Source organism: Chlorocebus sabaeus, chromosome 16 (assembly GCF_047675955.1).
Source record: "Chlorocebus sabaeus isolate Y175 chromosome 16, mChlSab1.0.hap1, whole genome shotgun sequence".
Lineage (NCBI taxonomy): Eukaryota > Metazoa > Chordata > Mammalia > Primates > Cercopithecidae > Chlorocebus > Chlorocebus sabaeus.
This window is the reverse complement of record NC_132919.1, coordinates 11,587,181-11,610,832: the sequence shown is the minus strand read 5'-3', so window position 1 is coordinate 11,610,832 and position 23,652 is coordinate 11,587,181. Positions and strand designations below refer to the sequence as shown.

General features: G+C 42.0%; 1 protein-coding gene across 1 annotated transcript in view; it reads right to left on the bottom strand.

Annotated features, from left to right (window-relative positions):
* The window catches only part of DNAH9 (dynein axonemal heavy chain 9), a 372,533-nt gene that overhangs the window by 204,597 nt on the left and 144,284 nt on the right, over positions 1-23,652 (bottom strand). The window contains exons 30-35 of the mRNA XM_008010391.3: positions 22,566-22,704; positions 19,774-20,061; positions 13,583-13,793; positions 8,055-8,182; positions 5,419-5,527; positions 3,163-3,310 (exon numbers count right to left, since the gene is read on the bottom strand). Coding sequence (XP_008008582.3) covers positions 3,163-3,310; positions 5,419-5,527; positions 8,055-8,182; positions 13,583-13,793; positions 19,774-20,061; positions 22,566-22,704 — 1,023 coding nt within the window. The remainder of the gene's footprint in view (positions 1-3,162; positions 3,311-5,418; positions 5,528-8,054; positions 8,183-13,582; positions 13,794-19,773; positions 20,062-22,565; positions 22,705-23,652) is intronic.

The following is a 23,652-nucleotide window of genomic DNA, read 5'->3' as shown; positions in this document are numbered from 1 at the left end:
CTCATCAGCAGGATGGCTGTGAGAATGAAAAGACATCGGCTGGGCATGGTGGCTTATGCCTGTAATCCCAGCACTTTGGGAGGCCCAGGAGGGCAGATCACGAGGTCAAGAGATTGAGACCATCCTGGCCAACATGGTGAAACTCTGTCTCTACAAAAAATACAAAAATTAGCTGGGTGTGGTGGTAGGCGCCTATAGTCCCAGCTACTCAGGAGGCTGAGGCAGGAGAATCTCTTGAACCCGGGAGGCAGAGGTTGCAGTGAGCCGAGATTGCACCACTGCACTCCAGCCTGGGCGACAGAGCGAGACTCTGTTTAAAAGGAAAAAAAAAAAAAAAAAAAAAAAGAAAGAAAAGACATTACACCTAGAATGGGCAGAGAGTTCGGGGGAGAGTTGCCTCTGGATAGACTTAATACAGTCAGAATATTCAAAGCTGTTTTAAAGGCTTGTGCATGCACCGGCACACATGCACACACAAAGACACACGAGTTTGCCATCTCTTGTTCTAAATGCCCACAGTGAGAAATAGCAGACTTTTAGTTAAAGGTATATGGGACAAGTGTCTCAGGAAAATCCTAAAGAACAAGGATGCAAAGGAAAAGAAATTATTTTATCAAAAAGATACTTGCAGCCTTGTTTATTGCAGCACTATTCACAATAGCGAAGTCATGGAATCAACCGGAGTTTCCATCAACAGACAATTGAATTTAAAAGGTGGTGTAGGCAGGACGCAGTGGTTTACACCTATAATCTCAGCACTTTGGGATGCTAAGGCAGGTGGATCACCTGAGGTCAGGGGTTTGAGACCAGCCTGGCCAACATGGCAAAACCCCATCTCTACAAAAAATACAAAAATTAGGCCGGGTGCAGTGGCTCACGCCTGTAATCCCAGCACTTTGAGAGGCTGAGGTGGGCGGATCACAAGGTCAAGAGACTGAGACCATCCTGGCCAACATGGTGAAACCCTGTCTCTACTAAAAATGCAAAAAATTAGCTGGACATGGTGGCACATGCCTATAGTCCCAGCTACTTGGCAGGGTGAGGCAGGAGAATCACCTGAACCCAGGAGGCGGAGGTTGCAGTGAGTTGAGGTTGTGCCACTGCACTCCAGCCTGGGCTACAGAGCGAGACTCTGACAAAAAAAAAAAAAAAAAAAAAAAAAAAATTAGCTGGATATGGTAATGCTCACTTGTAATCCCAGCTACTCAGAAGGCTGAGGCAGGAGAATCGCTTGAACCCAAGAGGTGGAGGCTGCAGTGAGCCAAGATCGCACCACTGCACTCCAGCCTGGGTGACAGAGCAAGACCATGACTCAAAAAAAAAAAGTGATGTGTATATATATCTATGTATATCATATGGAATACTACTTAGTCATAAAAAAGAATGAAATCATGTCTTTTGCAGCAACATGCATGGAACTGGAGTCCATTATCCTTAGCGAAATGACTGTGAAACGGATAGTCAAAAACTGCATGTTCTCACTTGTAAGTGGGATCTAAACAGTAGGTATATATGGAAATACAGAGTGAAATAATAAACACCAGAGACTCCAAAAGGTGGGAGGGTGGCAGGGGGGTGAGGATAAAATACCCCCATTAGATACAATGTATGCTATTCAGGTGGCGGGTGCACTAAAGGGCCAGATTTCACCACTACGCCATATATCCCTGTAACACAACTGCACTTCTATCCCTAAATCCATACAAATAAAACTTTAAAAAGCATTTTAAAACTCAAAAACCAACAAAACAAAACAAAACAAAACACCAGGGATAGACTATTTTCCTAAAACCTTACCCTTCTCTGGTTTTCTAACTCTTGGCTGCCCGAGTCCATCTGTGATAATAACTACTGTTTTCCACTTCCAGACTTTGTTAGCTCCATGGGCTCCTTTAGCCCAATACATCCCAAGGCCACAGAGCCCATGGGCCACCCAGGGACTGAAAGCTTTTCAAAGGCTTATACATATGTTGAATTGGAAGAATAATTATTGACCCTGAAATAGAAAAACTATGAAATCAAAAGTAATGTTTCATTAAACAACGAAGATAGACCACAATGTCACCTACTTGACTGCAACTCAATTTTTAAGTATACAAAATTCACTTTGAACGGGAGTGGATTTTTCGGGGTATGGGCAGGACATATGGAATGGGAGCACCTGGCGCCCTCTTGCAGTATTGTTTCCTGCAGTCTGAAGTGCTCCCTTCCCCTTGGCCTCCATGCTTGCAAATCATTGGAGGCACAATCATATCCTATGCTTGACAAGCCCAGGAAGAAAGAGGCAGGGATCAGCTTCAATGATAGACTTTAGTTTCCGGGAAACATAATCCTGACTCTAAACTGTGGCGTCTTCATGGGGCTCTGAGTCACATTGCCTTCACAGCGCCAGCCTCACGGGCCTATTCTTGCCTCCGCTATGGGGATGGGTGTCAGCTTCACAGAATGATGTGTCAAATGGTAACAACGACAACAAAAAATAGTGTAAAACAAAAGCAGGTTCCAACCACAGGCAGCTCCCTGTGCTGACACAGATAGTATTCTTGCTGTAATAAGTATCCTCTTGGTTAAGAGTGATTAGCCTCTTGCTTAGTGATAAGTGATCAGGGCTTGTTGCTCTTACTTTTACAAACCTGTAAGAGGAAAGGTAAACTCACAATATCCAACAGGGCAGGACCGTCAGATGGTACATTATACCCAATCCCACATTATCTGGGCCGTGAACGCACACAGCCAGGCACAGGGAGTGGGCCCCACAGTCACCAACACGTGCCATTTTCACTCCTAGGTCTGTTGATCTGGCCTGTGGATTATTTATTACAAATGCAGAGCTGCTTGCCCTGTACACAGAAGGATCTGAGTCTCTGGATTGTAATCTGATACTACAACCCACAGCCTCCCTCAGATATACCCACGTGGCACTCACGAAAGGGACTTTCAATCTTCCTTCTCTTCACTCACCTCACTTCATGCCTGAGCTGACAACAGGCATCCCATGGCCATCCTAATGTGTGTTCCCTCTGCCTTCTGCCATGCCTGGAGGGATTGCTCTGGGAACATCTGACTTTGGGGCAGGACAGAACATCAGCAGGACACCAAGTGTGAACCAATGGGCTTTTAATTGCTGCTTTGACTCTCTATCTTCCTTATTTCTTGGCCTACCTGGTTCTGAGTGTGTCTAAGCAGGTTGGAATGTACTTGTCAAACAGAATGGTTAGGTTGGCTCTCTCTGTCTGGATTTCCCTCTTGTCGATCCAGCTGCTTACCGGAGGGTTCCATCCCAAGTCTGCTGGGTTGATGTACAAGATCCCTGTGAGCACAGAGAATAGTGTTTAGTGAATATTCCATATACATCACTATATTTTTCACCCCAGGGAGTTATTTTCTCTGTTTGGAAAATGTACAGAAGACTGAACTGAAAAGAAAAGAAAAGGAGATTTGGCCGAGATGTGAGAGGGTAAATGGGTCTGCTATTGAGGACCAACTCCAATGGACTGGTGATAGATGGATGGGGAGCAGCTTTGAGAATCCCAAGGCCAAGTCCAGGCTCAGGAGGAAAGAAGGCTGTGACAGATCAGCGATACTTGTCATGGGAATGTGGGGGGTATGTAGTGGGTTGATTGGTGGTCCCCTGAAAGTCAAGGCCATGTCCTGACCCCTGGAACCTGCCAGTGTGATCTTATTTAGAGAAAGGGTCTTTGCAGGCTGGGCACAGTGGCTCACCCCTATAATCCCAGCACTTTGGGAGGCCGAGGCGGGTGGATCACCTGAAGTCAGGAGTTCAAGACCAGTCTGGCCAATATGGTGAAACCCCGTCTCTACTAAAAATACAAAAAATTAGCTGGGCATGGTGGCACACGCCTGTCATCCCAGCTACTTGGGAGGCTGAGGCAGAAGAATGGCTTGAACCCGGGAGGCGGAGCTTGCAGTGAGCCGAGATTGTGCCATTGCACTCCAGCCTGGGCAACAGAGCGAGACTCTGTCTCAAAAAAAAGAAAAGAAAAAAGAAAAAGAGTCTCTGCAGATGTAATTAAGTTAAAGATGTTGAGATGAGACTATCCTGGGTTATCTGGGTGGAACATTTCTAAGTGTCCTTATAAGAGACAGAGGGGAGAGACACACACAGAAGAGAAGGCCACGGGAAGAAGCCAGAGACTGGCATTATGGGGCCACAAGCCAAGGAATATCCAAGCTGGGAGATGCAAAAAAGATTCTTCCCTAAAGCCTTTAGAGGAAGCACAGCCCTGCTGACCTTGATTTTGGATGTCCAACTTCCAGAAATGTGAGAAAATACATTTCTGTTGCTTTAAAAGCCCCAAGTTTGTGGAAATTCGTTACTCTTGTTAGAGTATCCCTAGGACAGGAGAGACAACTCTCCTGGCCTGTGTCCACAAATTTTAGCAGAGGTTCTTGAAAGGGAACGTAATATTACGGTAGGGGCCAAACAAGATCTCTTTTTAAATTATTTTATTTTACTATTTATTTCCTTTTATTTTATTATTCATATTATTTTTTAACAGCTTTATTGGAGTATAATTGATACATAAAAAGCTGTACGTATTTAAGGTATACTATTTGAAATTGGACATATGCATACAGCAGTGAAACTATTATCGCAATCAAGGTAATAAACATCTATCACCTCCAAAAGTGTGTGTGTGTGTGTGTGTGTGTGTGTTAAGAACACTTAACTTGAGATCTATCCTCTTTAACACTTTGTTGTATTTTTTTTTGTAGTAATTGGGCTTTGGTGTGTTGCCTAGGCTGGTCTCAATCTCCCAGGCTCAAGCTCTCTGCCCACCCCAGCCCCATAAATTGCTGGGATGATAGGTGTGAGCCACCGAGCTTGGCCCAACAATTTTTTTAAGTTCACACTACAGTATTGTTAACTATAGGCACTGTGTTGTACAGCAGATCTCTAGGACTTACTCATCCTGCAGAACTGAAATTTTGTACCCATTGACCAACATCTGCCCTGTCCCTCCAACCCTCACCTTTGACAACTGACATTCTACTCCTGCTTCTTTAAGTTTGATTTTGCCAAACAATTTTTAAAAAACTCTTCCAGTCTCTGTTAATAAATTTGTTCAGTGGAGATAGAGGAAAGTTAAGGTATAGAGCTGCAATTCTGCACCAGGAGTTAGTGAGAAACAGTGATGTTTGCTCATCTCCATTGACGGGGAGGCTAGAACTGGCCTAAAAGTAGCCTAAGTTGGACACTTCTGTGCAGAGGATAATTGTGCAGCTCAAAAGCTCTTTCCCGTCTTATTACCATAACATTTCCAATTTCACAAAACTGAACTTCAGGCTTCTGGCTCCCATGTGGAGATTCCTTCTGAGTCAGCAGAACTACGTGTGAAGCAAGAGGCACCTGCCTAAGTGGAGTAGCTTTGTGGTTCTTCCCTTCTTGGGCCGTACCTGCTCTAGAGACAGTTGCTGGAGTGGCTGTGCGCAGGTGGCTGATCTCAAAGAGGAGCTTCATGGTGGGGTTCAGAGGAATCCTCTCATTGCTGGCCAATGTCAGCACCTGGAAACAACAGGGAAGGGCATGCCAGTGAGGAAGGAGGTAAGTGCCTTGCCAGCCTGTGGGGATTTGGCTGATTGTTATTGGTTTGGTTGGGATTATGGATAATTATTTCCTTGATATGGTTTGACCATGTCCCCACCCAAATCTCATCTTGAATTGTAGCTCCCATAATTCCCATGTGTTGTGGGAGGGACCCAGTGGGAGATAATTGAATCATGGGAGTGGTTTCCCCTATACTGTTCTCATGGTTGTGAGAAAAAACCATCACAAAATCTGATTTTTTTTTTTTTTTGATGGAGTCTTGCTCTGTCGCCCAGGCTGGAGTGCAGTGGCATGATCTCGGCTCACTGCAAGCTCTGCCTCCTGGGTTCACGCCATTCTCCTGCCTCAGCCTCCTGAGTAGCTGAAACTACAGGTGCCCACCAGCATGCCAGGCTAATTTTTTCTATTTTTAGTAGAGATGGGGTTTCACTGTGTTAGCCAGGATGGTCTCGATCTCCTAACCTCGTGATCCGCCCGCCTCGGCTCCCCAGAGTGCTCACAGGCATGAGTCACCCAGTCGATCTGGTGGTTTTATAAGTGGAAACCCCTTTCACTTGGCTCTCATTCTCTCGTCTGCTGCCATGTAAGACGTGCCTTTCGCCTTCTGCCATGATTGTGAGGCCTCCTCATTTATGTAGAACTGTGAGTTCATTCAACCTCCTTTTCTTTATAAATTACCCAGTTTCCGGTATGTCAATGGGGGAAGGACTGCCTATTTAATACATGGTGCTGGGATAACTGGCTAGCCATATGCAGAAGACTGAAACTGACCCCCTTCTTTACATGATATATAAAGATTAACTTAAGAAGATTAAAAACTTAAATCCAAAACTATTAAAGCCCTGGAAGACAACCTAGGCAATACCATCTTGGCCATAGGAATGAGCGAAAATTTAATGACAAAGATGCCAACAGCCATTGCAACAAATGCAAAATTGACAAATAGGATCTAATTAAACTAAAAAGCTTCTGCACAGCAAAGGAAATGATCAACAGAGTGAACAGACAACCTAAAGAATGGGAAAAAATATTTGCAAACCATGCATCTGACAAACGTCTAATATCCAGCATCTATAAGGAACTTAAGCAAACTTATGACAAACAAACAAACACTATTAAAAAGTGGGCAAAGAACATGAACAGAAACTTTTCTAAAGAAGACATACATGTAGCCAAAAAGCATATGAAAAAAATCTCAACATCACTGATTATGAGAGAAATGCAAATCAAAACCACAACGAGATTCCATCTCACACCAGTCAGAATTGTTATTACTAAAATATCAAAAAAGAACAGATGCTGGTGAGGTTGTGGAGAAAAGGGAACACTTATACACTGTTGGTGGGAGTGTAAATTAGTTTAACCATTGTGGAAAGCGGTTTGGTGACTACTCAAGAGTTAAAAACAGAACTACTGTTCAACCCAGCTATTTCATTACTGGACATATACCCAGAGGAATATAAATCATTCTACTATAAAGACACATGCATGCGAATGTTTATTGCCACACTTTTCACAATGGCAAAGACATTGAACCAACCTAAATGCCCATCAATGACAGATTAGGTAAAGAAAATGTGGTACATACACACCATGGAATATTATGGAGCCATAAAAAGAATGAGATCATGTTTTTTTTTTTGTGGGAACATGAATGAAGCTGGAGGCCATTACCTTAGCAAACTAATGCAGGAACAGAAGACCAAATGCTACATGTTCTCATTTATAAGTGGGAGCTAAATGATGAGAACTCGTGAACACAAAGAAGGGAACAACAGACAGGACACTGGAGCCCCCTTGAGGGTACAAGGTAGGGGGAGGCAGAGGTGCAGAAAATGTAACTATTGGGTACTGAACTTAGTACCTGGGTGATGAAACAATGTGTAGAACAAACCCCTGTGACATGAGTTTGCCTATGTAACAAACCTGCACATGTATCCTCAAACCTAAAATAAAAGTTAAAAAAAAAAATCAAGTAGTCTCTCCAGGAGAGCATACTTTTATTCTAACAATCCTGTAAATGTTGAAGGCATTTTAAAACTTGTAATCTGGACATGCCCTCTGAACAAGTTTAGGAAAAGCCACCAGCTTAACGGTCACCAGTTAGTTTTTTGAGATGGAGTTTTGCTCTTGTTGCCCAGGCTGGAGTGCAATGGCGTGATCTCGGCTCACTGCAACCTCTGCCTCCCGGGTTCAAGCAATTCTCCTGCCTCAGCCTCCTGAGTAGCTGGGATTACAGGCGCCTACCACAATGCCCTATTTTTTTGTATTTTTCGTAGAGATGGGGTTTCACCATGTTGGCCAGGCTGGTCTTGAACTCCTGACCTCAGGTGATCTGCCCACCTTGGCCTCCCAGGGTGCTGGGAGTTCCTTACTCTGAGCCAGCCATCGTGTGGAATCTAGATTTGCAAATACGCCTGCCACACTGGGTGACTGGTTTCACAGATGATTAGAAATGATCTAGGGATCTCCCCCAATTTCATACCTTGTTATCATCCATGACAGTATTCAGGGACTCAATCCACATGGGATCTATGTCGCCATCCAGTAAAATCCACTTGGGCCCATCATGGGTGATGTTGGCAAGCTCCCGCATGATGGAAGAGAACAATCCTAAAAGGAACCACTGATACCTTATTTTCCATTTCATCATTAATCCTCTTTTACTTAAACATAGCTTTCCTCTTTTAGCTACAACACACAGAAGGAGGTGTACGTAGAACATACAAAGGCAGATCAGATCTGGTTTTATTTTTATTTTATTTTACTTTATTTTTTTTTAGATGGAGTCTTGCTCTGTTGCCAGGCTGGAGTATAGTGGTGTGATTTCAACTCACTGCAACCTCTGCCTCTGGGGTTCAAGTGATTCTCCTGCCTCAGCCTCCTGAGTAGCTGGGACTACAGGCGCGTGCCACCATGCCCAGCTAATTTTTTTTTGTATTTTTAGTAGTGATGCGGTTTCACCATGCTGACCCAGATGCAGACCTGGTTTTATATCTTGCTTTGCAAAAACCTGGCAGTGCCCAAGGTGCATTTTCCCTGTGCTTTAGTCTAACTTTTCATAACATCAACAAGAACAAGAACAACGCCTCATAGTACTAGCTTTTCAAGCGACAAAGTGAGTCATTTCAGCAAGTAACTATGACGTGATGAAACTACATTAAACTTTTTAAGGTAGCATTTTCATGCTTTGTAATTGCAGTCTTGGCGAATCTTGCCAAACCCAGGCTTTGGAAAGAGGCTCATCTGATTCTAATTGCTGTTACCTGAAATTTATATATTAATTTGGGCAAAATTGATTTTTATGACATTAAACTTCCCCAGTTAATAGTATGGCATGTCTGCTCATTTATTCACATATGGTTTTATGTCCCTAATACATTTTTACAGCTTTAAAAATACATGTCTTTAATTAAATGTGTTCCTAAATATCTCGTGATTTTTATTGCTACTGTGAAATGAATTTTCTCCTCCTGCACTTCTATTTTTAGTTGACTCTTACCAGTATTGAGAAAAGTTACCAAATTTTGTGTATTTACTTTATGTTCAATTGCCTTTAATGAACTTTCTTATTAATTCTAGTAATTTTTCAGTAATGTCTCATACATTTTCTAGGTATAAAGTTGCATAATAAAACACTAATTTCTCTCCTTTCCTCCAATTTATTTTTTCTTTCCTATGATTTATTCCATCTATTTCATTTTCTTGTCCTATTGCATCTTCTAGAACCCCAATAAGCAATAATGGTGACAATAAGCATCCCTGACTTGTTCCTTATTTTTCATGGAAATTTATGGTATCATTATTCAGAATGACTTTATTTTCATTTCAGCTTTAGGTACAGAGCATTTAGTATATCTTAGGGGCTTCCTTCTATTCCTACTTTACTTAGAATTTTCTATTAGGAATGAATTGCATTTTAAGTATCTATTTAGTGATCAAATAATTTTCCCCTTTAATTTGTCAATGTTTTATGTTAATACTGTTAAAAATAATTGCTCTATCCCTACATTCCTGGAATGGATTTTACTTGGTCAAAACGTATTATTTTTGAGATACTATTTGATTCTACTTACTGATATTTTACTTAGGATTTTTGTATCTATATTAATGAGTAACATTGGGTTTTTTTGGCTCCACATAAAAATTGATATCAATATTATTCTTGTTCTGTAAAATAATTTGAGTTATCTCTTCATAATTTCGAAATTATCTATTTTTTGCTCTACTCTTTTTTAACCTTTCCTTTATACTAGTTTACTCAATTTTTCTACTTCTTAATGAAGATATTTTATTAATTTATATTTTGCTAGGGGTTCATCTATTTTAGTTTTTCAAGTATGTGTCATCAAATATTTTCTTCTACTTTGGTCTTGTCTGTTAATTCCAAATTATATGTATATTTACTCTTTTTTTCCCATTAATCACTCTCACAACAGACTTATCTTATTGATCTTTACAGCGAACCGATATTTACATTTATTAATGTTTTTTTTTTGACAGAGTCTTGCTCTGCCGCCCAGGCGGGAGTGCAGTGGCGCCATCTCAGCTCACTGCAAGCTCCGCCTCCCAGGTTCACGCCATTCTCCTGCCTCAGCCTCCCGAGTAGCTGGGACGACAGGCGCCCACCACCACGCCCGGCTAGTTTTTTGTATTTTTAGTGGAGATGGGGTTTCACCATGATAGCCAGGATCGTCTCTATTTCCTGACCTCGTGATTGGCCAGATGGTTTTACTGTCTCTAGCTTCTATGGCCCTTAAAATTGCACATCTTTCATGGAACTTATTTTCTGCCTTATCACTTGGATAATTTGCCTAGGTTTTACTTCTTCTTTTCATTTTTTTGAGACAGAGTCTCTCTCTGTTGTCCAGGCTGGAGTGCAGTGGCGCGATCTCGGCTCACTGCAAGCTCCGCCTCCAGGGTTCAAGCCATTCTCCTGCCTCAGCCTCCCAAGTAGCTGGGACTACAGGCGCCGGCCACCATGCCTAGCTAATTTTTTGTATTTTTTAGTAGAGACGGGGTTGCACCGTGTTAGCCAGGATGGTCTCCATCTCCTGACCTCGTGATCCGCCCATCTCGGACTCCCAAAGTGCTGGGATTACAGGCGTGAGCCACCACGCCCGGCTGGGTTTATTTATTTCTTGTATTTCTTTTATTTATCTCTATACAATCTTTCTGTATTCCTCCTGGTGACTAATTTCAGCTTTTATCTTTATCAGTTCCTTCTCCTTCATTTTCTTTGTGTTTAGCTTGAATAATTTCTTATGACAAATATTAACTTCCTTTACTTCCAGCCCACCTTTTATAATAAAGTGAGTTTAAAAGGTTTTCCCTTAGAGGTTTTAGATGGAGCCCATAGGTTTTCTTGTATTGAGTATTTTTTTATTGCATCCTAGAGAGGTTGCAATTAAATTTTCTTTTTGATACAGGAATCAAGAGAGCATTTCTTGATTTGCAAGTAGTAAAATCATTTTTGGTGACTTTCTTGCTATTTGTTTCTAATTCTATTCCATTGTTATCAGAGAATGTGACCTGTAAATTGATATTGTTGAATTCATTATAGCTTTCTCTGTAGCCAATTACATTTTTAATTTTTGGAAATGTTACATGAACCCAACCAGGAAAGGAATACTTTCTATTTATGGGATAAACATTCTATAACTTTGTATTATATTGAGTTTAGTGATATAATTGCCAATTCCTTTATTTACTTATTTTTCTGTTTACTGGAATTAATTTTGAAAATAAAAAACAAATACATAAAAAAATTAAAATAACCTGTTAATTTGTATTCTTTTGAAGTTATCCTAAACCTTTTTTTTTTTTTGTATACATGGGGTCTCACTATGTTGCCCAGGCTGGTCTCAAATTCCTGGCCTCAAGTGATCTTCCAATCTTGGCCTCCCAAAGCACTAGGATTATAGGAATGAGCTACTGTGCCTGGCCCCTAAACATATTTTAAAGGTTATATTCCATTTACTTGTTTAGTGAATAAAGACTTGTGATTATTATATCTTCCTTGTCAATTTCCCCAAATTTAATGTATAAATCTAATAAAATTTTAACTAGAATTCAGAGTTAAAATTTTTGAATTATATTATTGAGCCTATATTTAATATGAAAAAAGAAGTGCTTGAGACAAGACAATAAAATTACAAAAGATTACTGAGGAGGGACTTACCTCATTGGGTACTAAAATATGTTATAAAATGACTGTAACTAAAATAAAATGACATTAGTATAGGATTAGATAAAGTGGTGAGTCAAACAGAATAGAAAGCCCAGAATCAGATCTCAATATACATATGCAATTTAATAAATGACAAACTGGTATTTAAATTCAGAGGGAAAGCACAGTTTACTTAATAAATGGTGCGGTTACATTCAATTATCCATCTGGAAGGAAATAAAGTTGATTCTGTACCCTACCTCATACTAAGCCCCAAAATAAATTCCAGACGGATAAAAAATGTTAATGTAAAAAGAATCTTTTTTGATCAAATTTATGATATTATATCAACAACTGAAGAACGATAAACTAATAGAAATCCCAGATGCTAAAAAGACTAGACAGGTATAATTTCCTTTGTTAAAAAGAGCATGGGAAAATAAAGTGTCTATAGACAAAGAATAGGTTGGGGAAACATTAGCAATGCATGTGACAGATAAAGGGTTAATATCTTTGATATATTAAAAAACTCTTAAAAACTGATAAGAAAAACAGGAAATAAACTCACAAAAGAGCAAGTTACTAAGATCAATAAGAAGATGCTAAGTCTTGTTAACAGCAAAATAAAAATGAGACTCTGGTTGTTAAATCCCTGTGTTCTAGATCTCAGATGAAAGCTCCTAAATTAGAGAAATCCAGAGAGTTTGACCCAGATGTGGTCAGACATTGAAATGTCAGGAAGGAGCTGAGATTTCCTCATTCCAGAAGCCACATCGGTTTTAGAAAGAGGTCCTCCTTATCAGCTCATGGAACTCTTCTTTTTTTCCCTCAACTTTCTTTTCTGCTCTCTTCCAGTGCCAAACAACCCTTTACAATGTCTATTGGTGATGTTTAGTTCTTTGAAGGTAAGGCTGAGATCAGCACCCAGCAAACACAGGGTTGAGGGCCTCTGAATCACTGTAGAAGGGACTATGGCTCTAGGGGCCTTCCTGGGATTGAATGGATAAACATCAGGGTCCTGGCATGGGCACAAGGTTCTGTAGCATGCAGCTTCCCCATCACTGCTGGGGCGACACCAAACAGGGGAATGGTGCCCTTTGTAGGATGCCAGACTGCACCACTTCTTTGGGAATGAGCCGTGGGCTTCTCTACCCAACACACACTTGAAGTCTACTGCCAGGCAGTGTTAACACTACACCATGGCTCATGCTCCAGAGTCAGTGAACTACAGCTGAATGCCTGCATTGCTATTTATTTATTTATTTATTTATTTATTTATTTATTTATTTATGACAGAGTCTTGCTTTGTCACCCAGGCTGGAGTGCAGTGGCACGATCTTGGCTCACTGCAACCTCCACCTCCCGGGTTCAAGCGATTCTCCTGCCTCAGTCACCTGAGCAGCTGGGACTAAAGGTGTGCGCCACCACGCCCAGTTAATTTATTTTTATTTTTATTTTATTTTTAGTAGATACGGGGTTTCACCATATTGGCCAGGCTGGTCTCGAACTCCTGACCTCGTGATCCACCGTCTTCGCCTCCCAAAGCGTTGGGATTACAGGTGTGAGCCACCGCGCCCGGCCTGCTTTCTCCTCTTTAAATGCACTCTCTAAAAGGCAGCTGGAAGAGGTCCCCAAGGAGAGAGAATATCTGAAAAACTGAAGTTCCCCTCCAAGCCAAAATTGGTTTCCCCCTTCTCCTTTTCTACTGGCTTTTTCATCTCCTTCTGCGGTCCCAAGCAGATCAGTCTAATGTTTGCTTCTGCAATTCACCCAACTGCATCCAAGCCCGCCATAGCGGCTCTGAGGCTAGCAGAGACTTTCTCTTGGGAGAATCCCACACTTACCATCCTTCCATTCTCGTGTGGCTGGATTGATGATGCCAAAGAGCTCATCATTTGTGACTGCTTTGGGATTGAGGTCAGTCCAGACGGGGCGCCGTTTCATGATCTGATAGGTCTTGTGCAAGGACCTCAGCACCTGTGACTTGCCGGTACCAGCGCCACCAACCACGAATACAGAGTGCCGCACAGCCAGGAGCTCCTCCAGCTGGACCACCTGGGGAGGCAGGAAATTCAGCCAGAGGGACCAGCCTGCGACTCACCTGCATCCCAGCTGCTCTCCTGTGACCCCAGCTGGTGTGCAAAGTGAGACCTGAAGTCAACAGAGGAAGAGTTATCTACCCCAAGATGTGTGAGGAGGTCTGAAATATAGGGGCAACACAATTCATTTGTTCCTGTATTCATCATTCAGGTATATAATTATTAGTCACCAATGAAGTGCTACAGAGTGTGCCAGGTGAGGGAAATTCAGATGCGATTCTCCTGCCCTCTGTGATCTTATTAGAGTGTGATGGAGAAGAAAGTCATGTGGACAAATTATTCTAAGGTAAGAGGATAAGTACTATCTCAGAGGTATTTATAAGGTGCTGTGGAAACAAGAGAGGAGGGAACCATTGATTTTGTACACATAAAGGGAATGAGAAAGGCTTCATAAAGGAGGGGACATTTGAACAAGGGCTCCAGGGATGAGTAGGAGTTTGCCCAGAAGATGAACAGGAAGGAAATTCCAGGCAGAGGTAACAGCACAAAGAAAGGCTTGCAGTGTGACAGAGTATGATGTGACTGGTTGGCCAGATGGTTTGGGGAGGCTGGAGTCAGAAGTCCTGTGGGGACCACGGTGGCACTGAAGATCTCATCACTCTTGGGCTGGTTTGCTTCCAGGCACAGCTTTCCACACTGTTGCAGCACGTTTACTGGAATAAAAATCGGACCAGCCACTGCCTTCACTCTGTCCCCTTCATTGGCCTCCATGGTTCTGGCGATGAAATACAAATCCTTAGATTGGTTTACAAGGTCCTTTTGCAGTCTGGCCCAAATCAGACTCCAGTCTTATCTCTTATCCTGCAACACACACAGTCCAGCCAGAGAACTACTTGGAGCTCTTAAATGGTGCTCTTTCCTATATCCGTTCCTTCTGCTCAGAGTGACTTTCAGCTGGACACGGCAGCTCACCCCTGTAATCCCAGCACTTTGGGAGGCTGAGGCAGGTGGATCACCTGAGTTCAGGAGTTCGAGACCAGCCTGGCCAACATGGTTAAAAAAAACCAAAAATACTATATAAAAAATTAGCTGGGCATGATGGCGGGCGACTGTAATCCCAGCTATTTGGGAGGCTGAGGTAGGAGAATCACTTGAACCTGGGAGGTAGAGGTTGCAGTGAGCCGAGATCGTGCCATTGCACTCCAGCCTAGGCGACAACAGCGAGACTACATCTCAAAAACAAACAAACAAACAAACAGAAACAAACAAAAAACAAAAGTGACTTCTCCTGCCGTCTTCTGTCTAAACCTTTGCACGTTCCTCAGGAAGCCTTCAGTCTGACCCATGCCTGGTACAGATGTCCCATACTAGCCTACATCCTAGTATCCAACATACAGCAGTGGTTACTTTTTTTTGTCCCCATATTCTATTATCTGCTCCTTGAAGGTAGGCAGGACTGAGCTTTTTTCTCTCTCCTTACAAAGTCTAGCAGAGAAGCTGGCACGTGCCAACTGATGAACGAATACTTGTTGAAAATGTGAAGGATGACTGGAAAGGCTGGATGGGCCTGATTGTGAAAGGTCTTATATATCATGAGAAAAAAATTTGAACTTTACTGTAGTTCAGATTTCTTCAGATTTTGCACTATAAGATCCTTAGCAGAGGAAAGGTGAATCGAACAGAAAATGCACCAAAATGTTGACAGGGCAGTGAGAGAATAAGCTTTTTCCTGTATATTTTATTTTTTCTATAGTTTGAAAAAATAAGTAAGGACCTTCTCTCTCTCTCTCTCTCTCTCTCTCTCTCTGTGTGTGTGTGTGTGTGTGTATATATATATATATATATACATATATTTTTTTTTTTTTTTTTTTTTTTTTTGAGATGGAGTCTTACTCTGTCTCCCAGGCTGGAGTACAATGGCACAATCTCAGCTCACTGCAACCTCCACCTCCTGGGTTCAAGCGATTCTCCTGCCTCAGCCTCCCAAGTAAGCTGGGATTACAGGCGCCTGCCACTGCGCCCAGCTAATTTTTGTATTTTTAGTAGAGACGGGATTTTGCCATGTTGGCCAGGCTGGTTTCAAACTCCTGACCTCAGGTGATCCACCCACCTTGGCCCCCCAATGTGCTGGGATTACAGGCGTGCGCCACTGTGCCTGGCCAGGACTCCTATATTTTCGAAATTTAAATGATACAGGTGTTAGAATTCTAGAATTCTATGACCAGGGAATTTAGGAGGAAAGCATCAGTGCTAAGCTCAGTGCGAAGGTAGTAGATTAAATGGCTGTTTGGGGGCAAGAAGATCAGATCAGTTGTGGCAGGATCATTTCCTGAGATATTACTTTGCGTCTTGTTGTCCACAGCATCAGTGTCTTTTTTACTCTGTCCCAGGGCGTTGCTGTTGCTATGATTCAGGGCCCAAAAGCACCTAGAAGAGAGTCTCTTCCTTCAATGACTTAATGCGGGATCATCTCAGATAGGAATGAGGAGAGAGTTGGGAAGAACCTCCAAGGAGGCTTAAGCTCAGATATGAGTGAAAAAGAGTCAGCCATGTGAAGGCCAGCAGGAAAAGCCATTCCAGGTACAGCAACAGTGAGTGCAAAAGCCTTAAGTTCAGCATCAAGCTTAGAGGGCTGAAAGACCCGGGGCAAAAATGGGAGAGCGGCACAAGGTGAGACAAAAGAGGCAAGCAGGGGCCAGAGAGAGATGCAGAAATTGGTAGCTGGAATTTCATCCTAAGTATAATAGGAAGCATTTGGAAGTTTTAAGCATGAAATTGACCTGAGGTCATTGCCGAGAGAAAAGAAAGAAGAAAGAGAAAGAAAAGAAAAGAGAAAGAGAAAGAAAAAGAAGAAAGGAAAGAAAGAGAGAGAGAGAGAAAGAAAGAAAGAAAGAAAGAAAGAAAGAAAGAAAGAAAGAAAGAAAGAAAGAAAGAAAGAAAGAAAGAAGAGAAAAAAGAAAGGGAGGGAGGAAGGGAGGGAGGGAGGGAGGGAGGGAGGGAGGAAGGAAGGAAGGAAGGAAGGAAGGGGAAGAGGAAGAGGGAGAGGAGAGGGAGGGGGAGATGGTACTCTGGCTCCTGAATGGAGATTGTATTATATTCCTAGACTTTTGTTTGTTCCTTTGCATAAACAAGGGATTTAACAGAGATGCTGGGAAGATTTAAAATTGCTTTCTAGATCCATCACCTTTTCTTTTTTCACGTCAACAACTTTAGTGAGACACACTTCATGTACCATAAAATTCACCCTTTAAAGTGTACAACTGAATGACTTTTAGTATCTTCACATAATTGTAGAACCATCACTACTATCGAATCTTAGAACATAGAAAACCCAACAGAAAACCCCATACCCATTGACAGTCGATCCCCACTCCCCGCCCCCACCTCTGTCCTATGCAACCTCTGGTCTACTTTCTGCCTCTAAGACTTGTCTGTTCTGTATGTTTTGTATAAATAGAATCATACAATATGTGGTATTTTGTGACTGGTTCTTTTTTGACTTAGAAAGATGTCTTCAGTCATGTTGTAGAATGTATAAACACTGTTTTCCTCTTCTTTCCCTAGCTTTATTAAGGTACAATTGACAACTAACAATTGTATATATTTATGGTGTATAATACATTTTGATATATGTATACATTGTGACATGATTAGGTCAAAGTAATTAACATACAAATCACTTCACATACGTATCACTTTCTTGTGCTATGAACATTTAAGGTCTACTCTCATTGAAATTTTCAACTATGCAATAATCTTTTTGATTGTAGTCATCAAGCTGTACAATGGATCTCCAGAACTTATTCATCTTGTCTAATTGGAATTTTGTACCACCCTTACAGACACACCCAAAATGATGTTTGACCAAACATCTGGGCACTCTGTGGCCCAGATGAATTTACATATAAAATGAACCATCACAGTTCCCATAACTTAGAAGTTCAATAAAACACATATGAACTTGCAGCTTATTACTCCATTCTTGCTTTGAATAAGCTCACTTTTCTTAAGGTTCTTTTTTCTGGGAGACTACTGACTTCCTGCTCTAACTTGAATTGATTGCTTTCTAGGCCTGCTAACAGCTGTCATTTCAGAATTTTTTTTCTTGATTCTTGATTTTTTTGAATCTCACAGTATTTTTCTTGTTTTTCATTCTTGTTTTGCTGTAGTATGTCCTCAAGTAACTTACTCAAAAAGGGTGCATAAGAAGTAACATTTATGATTCTGAGAATATCATGGATGATAATTTGGTTGTATAGAATTCTAGTCTTGAAATAATTTCCCTCAAAAAATTTGAAGGAATGGTTTTCTTGTTCTCTAGTATCCAATTTAGTTGACAAGAGATTCTGAGTTCCTCTTGAATTTCATTCCTTTCCTGGATCACTTGTTGATATGGTTTGACTTTATGTCCCCACCCAAATCTCATCTCAAATCCCCATGTGTCGAGGGAGGGACCTGGTGGGAAGTGATTGGATCATGGGGACAGTTCCCCCCCATGCTATTCTTGTGCTAGTGAGTGAGTTCTCACGAGATCCGATGGTTTTATAACCAGGATGGTGCGGAAAGGAGGTGTAGCATGTAGAACAGAGCATGGAGTCTGAACTTAGACTTCATTTCAAGCACCCGCTCCTCCACTTGATTTGTAGCAGATTGTTATTGAACTAGAGCTGTGATAAATGCTACGAAGGAAAAATGCACTGTGCAAGGAAGACAAAGGGTGTCCGCAGCTCTTTATTTCCCCTGCACTCTTTCTGTCTCCTTCCTGCTGCCTTGTGAGGAAGGACTTGCTTCTCCTTCACCTTCTGCCATGATTGTAAGTTTCCTGAGGCCTCCGCAGCCATGCAGAACTGTGAGTCAATTAAATCTCTTTCCTAACTACCCTGTCTCAGGTATTAATACACTAGTACTACCTCCTCACTCAACTAGGAGACTTATTGTTTTCTCTTGATTCTTGACCTCTGAAATTGCATTATGGTGTGTCCCTGCACAGATTCATTTAAAGTCACTCTGTTCAGTACTGTCTTTCCAATGTAGATACATGTCTTTCCAGCTCTAGTTAGCTTCCTGTTCTTTTTCTAGAATTCTTTCTAGTAACATGTTGGATAACCTAAATTGATCCTCTGTACATCATCTCACCTCTCACACTTTCTGTCTCTGTGTGTGTATGCATGTGTGAATATTTTACCATACACACACACATAATACATAATACTGGTTATAGCTTTATCCTGGGATGTTGCCTTTCGCTTTATTTTCCCATTCTCTCACTGAATTTCAAATGCCATCAATCATACAATTTTATATTTAAAACAGGTCTTTATAATTCTCCAATAGTGCTTTTTATTTTGTACAACGGCATCGAATTCTTGTTTGTTAGATATCATTTTTAAAATTTCCTTCAAAGATGCTAATTAGAACTTTAAAAATGTTCTCTTTGTTATTTTCACTGGCTGTTTTTGTTTTGTGTCTGTGTGTGTCTGTCTGTGTCTGTCCATTTGCCTTTATCTCGCGTGTTGTTGGGTTTCTTCAATATCTGGTAAGCCTCAAGGTTAAATAAGGAGCTGTGCTGTGTTTTCTAGGAGGCTGGGAGGTATATTCTCCTCTGCTGGTCCCAGGTGCTCTCTTTTGCTGGTCTCCACGCAGGATAGTAGGATTGAGTGGAGGCTCTGTAGATGTGGCCAGATCTTGGCCTCTGTCCTTTCATTTGTGGGTGAGTGAGCAGATAGTTGGCATTCAGGCTGAGGTACACGAAACAGAATGGAAGGGCTATAAAGTAAGGATCCTCCAACTTTCCCTTGTATTCCCTACCATTCATTCCACATTGTGGGTCCCCAGTGAAGAGCGGTTGAAATGAATTATCACTAACTAGGGATTTTTACATCTAAAACATATTTGTACATCTAAAACAACCTTTTGGATTACAGATGAAGAATAACCCATTGTCCAGGACAATAAGTAAGAGACAGAGAAATCCTGGGAGGAAAAACCATGTGTACCTTGAGCACAAAGTTGTCCTCGGCCTGGAGCTTCAGATCCACTATTGCCTTCCTAACCAAAGCTTCGAAGTTGGGGTCTCTCCTCCGGGGGACATCCAGGGCGGGAAAGAGGTCCCCGATCAGGCCCATGAAGATGGGCATGTCATCAGTCACAATCTTGGGGATGTTGAAGTCCCGCAAGGAGCGCATCAGGACCTGGTCCTCAGGCCGGTCAGGGTCTCCTCGCTTCAGGGATCCCGCCACCACCAGCACGGACTTGATGGCCCGCAGGCCCCAGTCGTAATGATCCTGTGGGCAGTGTTAGACCAAAGTGGCAGAGAGACAGAACACCATGTGCTAGGGTGAGTGTCTGCAGAATCATAAATATCCTGTCACCGTTAGGTCACCTCTGAAGCTTGGGCAGAGACATGGGAAGGAATGACTTAGAAAATTATGATTCCAGAATTCTAGTTCCTGGTCGAACACTAGCTACTTTTCCAGTTGTGACAACAGCAGGGCAGACACAGAACATACAAATGATGTAGGGGTCAGAGAGATCAAACAGAACCATTTTCAAACCTATCTGGCTACTCCTTGCACACTCAGCAGGTAGAATTGGAAGGGCTGTCAAGGAGGGAGCCATGTTAACTCTTAGAGATGGTAGATGCTGAGCTTACATGTGCTGCCTTGGAGGCCTTCACATTCTATGGGAAAAGAGGTTTCAAGAATAGCTCCTTAAAGTGGGTTCTGTCAAAGATGAACCTCCTGGTCAGGGTGCTGCCAGTAGGGTCTGTGGGAGAGCGGACCACACTGCTGATAGCAGGCTTCAGGCGGCAGCATGGTGTGGGAAGGAGCTGTAGTGGGCAGAACAGAGCATGGAGTCTGAACTCAGACTTCTGTTCAAGTCCCAGCTCCTCTACTTGACTTGTAGCAGATTGCTATTTAATTAGAGCCATGAGAAATGCTACCAAGGAGGCTGGGTGCGGTGACTCATACCTGTAATCCCAGCACTTTGGGAGGCCGAGGCGGGTGGATCACAAGGTCAGGAGTTTGAGACCAGCCTGGCCAATATGGTGAAACCTCGTCTCTACTAAAAATACAAAAATTAGCTGGGCGTGGTGGTGGGTGCCTGTAATCCCAGCTACTCAGGAGGCTGAGGCAGGAGAATTGCTTGAACATGGGAGATGGAGGTTGCAGCGAGCTGAGATCACCACTATACTCTACCCTGGGCAACAGAGAGAGACTCTGTCTCAAAAAAAAATATTAAAAAATTAAAATGCTACCAAAGAAAAATGCAGTGTGCAATGATGACTAAGAATGCAGTGGCTGTGCCCAGGATATGGATCAGACTACCCTAAGGAAATGGCATTAAAGAAGACCTTAAAGGAGTGGAATTCAGTCGGGCACAGATGAAAAAGAAGTGCCGTCAAGGCAAGTGAGAACAGGATGTCCACAAGCTCAGGTGAGAAGACAATCAGTTTCAAGGAACTCAAAAAAGATCAATGGAGATGGAGCACCACACGACAGGGAGAGAGCTGTGAGCCACTGCCGTGGAGGTAGGAGGAGACAGAACACCCTTAAGTCTTTAGCAGAGAGTGATAAGGACATTGGTCTCTATCTTAGGACAAGTGAGGAACGTTTTTAAATCATCACTCTAGCAAGTGGCTAAAGAACAGATCTGAGGAATTAGAATAGAGGTGGCAAAACTAGTAGAAAGGCAGTTGCAATAGTTTAAACAAAAGATATGGGTGCTTGGAACTCAAGTGGTAGCAATGAATAGGGAAAGGAAATGAGACTTATTTGAGAAATATCCAGAACATAGAATCATTAAGGGTTCATTAAAAATTATATACAGGGCCAAGGAAGAGGAAATGGCCCAGGGTAACTCCCAGGGTCCTAGAGTTAGCAAATGAGTGAATGAGGGGTCAGCATACTGAGGCTGGGAACACAGGAGAAGGAAGCTTGGGCTTCGAGCTGACGGAAATCAGCTTCAGACATGCTGAGCTGGAGGAGCTTTTTAAACACTCGGGGGAGCTGTGGTACAGACCATTAAATGTACAGGTTTAGAGCTCAAAAGAGAGGTTTGGGATAAAGCCTTAAAAGAGGGAGTCACTGGCCTAGAAGTCAATGTTGGGAAAGAACCGAGAGAGGGGATACAATGAGAAAAGAAGTATGAGGAAAACATGATTTTCTGCATCCTGGACAGACTCCACAGGGCTGAGACAGCCTGTGTTATGGCAGTGAAGGTGATCAAAACAAGATATTCCCAAAGCTCACTGGGGACAGCCCAGGGAAGCTTGGTCATCTATCCTTGACAAAAAGAAATTCTCTGTTCAAGGCAGAAACCTTGCAGGTAATGTTTTGCTAAGGTGCAATTTTTCTGTGAATTTCCTCCTGCCTTAGGCGGAAGCTACAGGTAAGGCCAAGCAACTATGAGAAGCTCAAAGCTGGTTAACAACTAACCTGCTTCCCTAACCCTCCTCATCTATGTCCCTTCAGGTACAGACCATTTCCTCCAGGGGTTTTTTATTGACCACTGTAATGTCTCTCATGGGACTCTGGTGTCTGTGACGTGTTGCTAAGTATTCTATTAAAAAATGGAGTTTTGAGGTTAATTTTGAAAAATGCAGAGCTAAAAAAATGAACATAAATCTTTATTGTGGAAGTGTTCAGAGCTTTCGATATGCTTATGGGCACAGTGACTCTCTATGAGAAAGCTTGAGCATGTTTTCCTAATATATTTGTTCCAGAATGTTTCCAGAGCTGGGGCTGTTGCACGGTGCTTGGTTGTGCAGCCTCCTTAGAGATCCTACCTGTTTGGAGAGAAGCTCTTTGCACAACTGGTAAAGAGTGATGAACTTTCTGGCTAATGACCGGGCTTCAATGAATCCTTCTGCCACCAGCATGATCTCACAGATCAACTCAAAGTCTGGAACCACCATTGCACAAGGCCTGAGTATAGGAAGACAGAAGGCCCAGTTAGTTTCCCAAGTAACAGTGTTGAAGAGGAGACCTGCAAGAAAATAGGCACTGGCTGAGATCACACACGGAGGCAACTGCGAGTGCAAAAACTCATGGAAAGATCTGAGCCATTATTTCATCTAAGACTTTCAATGTATTCTATGTGTTGCTGCAGTTAGCATGAAGACTTTCAACTTAGAGATGAGTTAGCTAAGGATAAAGGAAATGAAGTCGCCTTCCTAAAGGGCCGGATAATGTTAGCAGGCAGGGGCAGACTTGGAGCTACCACTCAAGTCTTGTGACTTGAGTTCAGTGTGTCTCACACAAGGCATGGATTAGTAAAGCAAATTGTCTAGAACAGATTGGAGGCTTAGAATAAGGAATTGAATTTCTTTGGGTATCTACAAGAAACTGAGAGTTCCCCTATTCTTCCTTCTCAAAATGTGTGTCTCCTGTAAGCCTAGACACCCAGGGCGTATCCTGTACTTGTTTGAATACAAATGTAAATTTGTTTGAATACAAATGTAAATTTCTAATGATAAGGTCTGAAGTGTGTATTAAGTTGGTGCAAAAGTAATTGCAGTTTTTGCTATTACTTTCAATGGCAAAAACTGCAATTACATTTGCACCAGCTCAATATTTATTAATGCTATCTTGACACAGAATGGCATATACAATAATATAGAAAGGGCTTTATAGAAGGCTTTGTTGTGATTTGCATTTTCCTCTGGCACTAAAAACATTTGATTTTAAAGTTACTTACATTTTATTAATTTGTTAGGTATGTAATAGGAACCTAAGGTTGTTACATATCTTTAATTGCATTTCCCCTATACTGATATGAAATTTTCATAAACATTTCATTCGAGCACATTTTTTTCTTGAAATATTTTACATTGTATTGAAATTCAAAGGAGCAACCAAATGCTTAAATTCTTA